This window comes from Scardinius erythrophthalmus (assembly GCF_964197995.2).
Source record: "Scardinius erythrophthalmus genome assembly, chromosome: 3".
In the NCBI taxonomy this organism is placed as follows: domain Eukaryota; kingdom Metazoa; phylum Chordata; class Actinopteri; order Cypriniformes; family Leuciscidae; genus Scardinius; species Scardinius erythrophthalmus.
Window position 1 is genome coordinate 7501 of NC_138223.1, and position 3448 is coordinate 10948.

Genomic DNA, 3448 nt, shown 5'->3' on the forward strand with positions numbered 1-3448 from the left:
ATCTCTCCTTGAGAATGACACTCGTATAGAGTCACCTGCAGGAACAAGACAGAGGATCAGCAGAGACACACGTGTGTGTGTGTGTGTGTGTGTGTGTGTGTGTGTGTGTGAGAGAGAGTGACTGTTTGTGTGTGAGAGAGTTTGTGTGTTTAATGAATAAGGAGTGTGTCTTCACTCACCCGGTTGCTCCCGACAGTAGCGAACACCAGTGGATCTCCTTCTTTACTGTGCCAGTTAAACTGAACCCCGAACAGCGGCTGCCCATGATCCTCCTGCACGCGTCACATTACACTGTCAAGGGGTCTCACAAGTGCACACTATAGAGCTGGTAAGTCCCGCCCCTTCCGTAAAACCCCGCTGGACCTCAAAGTTGAAAAACCGTCAATGCAAGTGAATGGGAGAAAATAATTATTTTCTGGTCCCGTTTGAATTGTGCCATGAATGTGAAGATATGTTGTCTGTGAATTTTTTATATAACTTTTCATGTTACGAGTTTGGTATGATTCTTCGGCTAGCAGTTGTGGAAAAGACATAACGAGAAAGACTACATGTCGCCTATGTGACGTCACCCCATAAAGTTGACTTACCCGTGGTTTTCACCAACTTCAACGATTTTGTCCTCTCCCTGAAAGAAGGCGGTGAAGTGCACCAAAGACACAGCCATGTTTAGCGGGATCCGTGAGCTAGTGTCCGTGTGCGAGTGGTGGTGACGTTTCAAACGCGTCGAGAGTTGTAGTCCACAAAGTGCTCTCACACAAAGTCTAACCGTATCAAACTTCTACCCGCTAAATTGTATCATTCTTTACACGAAAAGTTATATAAAAAATTCACAGACAACATATGTTCACATTCATGGCACAATTCAAACGGGACCAGAAAATAATTACTTTCTCCCATTCACTTGCATTGACGGTTTTTCAACTTTAAGGTCCAGCGGGGTTTTGCAGAAGGGGCGGGACTTACCAGCTCTATAGGTGCCGCATACTACAGGTGCCACACACTACAAGTGCACACTACAGGTGCCACACACTACAAGTGCACACTACAGAAACACCACAGGCTCTCTTACCCTCAGACTGTTGACACACTTGAAGGAGTATTTGCATTTCTTGGACTTCCACTTGCCCTTGCCCCAGCTCTTCCTGCCCGGGGCATTAGCCGTGTTGGTCGGAGTGTCCGGCCGCTCCGTGTTGGGTCCACTCTCCACACTGATCGCATCATCCTGGGAATCACACAGCGGATCGGGAATCACACAGGTATCGGGAATCGCACAGCGGATCGGGAATCACACAGGTATCGGGAATCGCACAGTGGATCGGGAATCACACAGAGGATCAGGAATCACACAGCGGATCGGGAATCACACAGAGGATCAGGAACCGCACAGCGGATCGGGAATCACACAGGTATCGGGAATCGCACAGTGGATCGGGAATCACACAGAGGATCAGGAATCACACAGCGGATCGGGAGTCACACAGCGGATCGGGAATCACACAGAGGAACGGGAATCACACAGAGTATCAGGAAACACACAGGGATCGGGAATCACACAGAGGAACGGGAAACACACAGGGATCGGGAATCACACAGGGGAACGGGAATCACACAGCGGATCAGGAAACACACAGGGATCGGGAATCACACAGGGGAACGGGAATCACACAGAGGAACGGGAATCACACAGAGTATCAGGAAACACACAGGGATCGGGAATCACACAGGGGAACGGGAAACACACAGGGATCGGGAATCACACAGGGGAACGGGAATCACACAGCGGATCAGGAAACACACAGGGATCAGGAATCACACAGAGTATCAGGAAACACACAGGGATCAGGAATCACACAGGGGAACGGGAATCACACAGGGGAACGGGAATCACACAGGGGAACGGGAAAGAGCGAATCGGGAAAGATGGGAGACACAGTGGGAAAACATGCAATTGAATCTATCTGAGCAGAACGTCATAAACATATAATACAGAAACAAAGCTGTTCACACAAACACACTTCACAGAGACCGATCAGGCTTTGTTGTTATTAATTATTATTAGTAGTAGTAGTAGTAGTATTATGTGTATTAATAGTAAGACTGTCTGGGTTCATCATTCATCAATATAAACACATAACCGAAGCCTGTCAGATTATACAGATGTTATTCTTGACAATAACATCCCAACACTGAACACACTCAATCATGCTAATAAACGAAGGTGATTATCTTGCGCTAATGATAAACACACGATAACAGACAAAGAGAACCTTCACTTGACTCACAAATACACACTTTCAATAAACCTACATTATCGTCTCCGGACAGGTCGGGGTTGCTGTTTTCGTCGCTGCTTAATTTCTGTTTTTTGTTATTCGGCATCTCGTTTCCCGCCTCGGCATGAGATTCAGACATCTTCCTCCTCATCTTCTTCCACCAATGCCACACTGCCGGAAAGCGACTCGCGCGGGCTCGTGCCACACTGCCGGAAAGCGAAGCGACTCGCGCGGGCTCGTGCCACACTGCCGGAAAGCGACTCGTGCGGGCTCGTGCCACACTGCCGGAAAGCCACGAAACAGCACGACAGCTGCAGTTACACTGAGCGCCAGCAGAGGGAGACAGACCTAGAGTGAACAGCAGAGAAAACAGAAGCTGATTCCGAAATCGACCCCTATAACCCTTATACAGGGCACTATTCGAGAGGACAGCCATGTGCATTGGTGTCTGAAATCACAGTGAGTGCACTCATTTAATCACACACTGCACCGCACAACAGCTAGAGAATACCCATAATGCACTGTGAATGAACTCCCGCGTCTGACCGGAAGATGGCGCCGCTGAATCAATCATGCAGTTTCCAAACCGCGCTGGACCAGCGTAATAACATACAGGTATAAGTTACTTTTTAATTCATTACTAAATTGTTTAATCAAGGTTTATATGCTGGTTTCCATGTCGGGGTTCAAGATAAATCTTTTCATTACTACTGGAGCTGCCAGTTTGCTCCGTTTCAAATGGTTATTATTAAACAGCAAACAAAATCCGGCGACTCCGTGTCCGAGTCCACTCGCTCGCTTCAAGTGCACTAACGTATATCAGTGGAGAAGTGTAGGGAACAGGGGATGAGGGATAGGGGGCGATTTCGAACACAGCAAGAGTTTAACAATAAAGTTTAATGCAAACTTTTCATAGCTTATAAGTGCGATAATAGTTCACACAGTGCATACATGATGCATACATACGTACTCTTTTGTAGAGAAAGATGCAGAGAGGAATTCAACGTTTCGCATCATTTAAAAGATGTATGATGTTAAATGGTGTTTGAACACAATCAGACTGTATTAATTTGATGGATAAAAGAAAAAATTAGGTTTAACTATGGTGAAAACATATATGGAAGTTTATATTATTAATTTACTGTAGGTTCAGGTATAAATTAAATTACAGATGT

The 3448-nt window shown here is 46.3% G+C and overlaps 1 protein-coding gene across 1 annotated transcript in view; it reads right to left on the reverse strand.

Annotated features, from left to right (window-relative positions):
• Nucleotides 1–2713, reverse strand: part of eed (embryonic ectoderm development) — a 9384-nt gene extending 6671 nt beyond the window's left edge. Inside the window, exons 1-4 of the mRNA XM_081361293.1 lie at nucleotides 2308–2713; nucleotides 1070–1222; nucleotides 180–272; nucleotides 1–35 (exon numbers count right to left, since the gene is read on the reverse strand). The exon at nucleotides 1–35 is cut by the window's left edge and continues 31 nt beyond it. Of these exons, the coding sequence (XP_081217419.1) occupies nucleotides 1–35; nucleotides 180–272; nucleotides 1070–1222; nucleotides 2308–2709 (683 nt within the window). The 5' untranslated portion in view covers nucleotides 2710–2713. The remainder of the gene's footprint in view (nucleotides 36–179; nucleotides 273–1069; nucleotides 1223–2307) is intronic.
• Nucleotides 2714–3448: the final 735 nt, after the last annotated feature.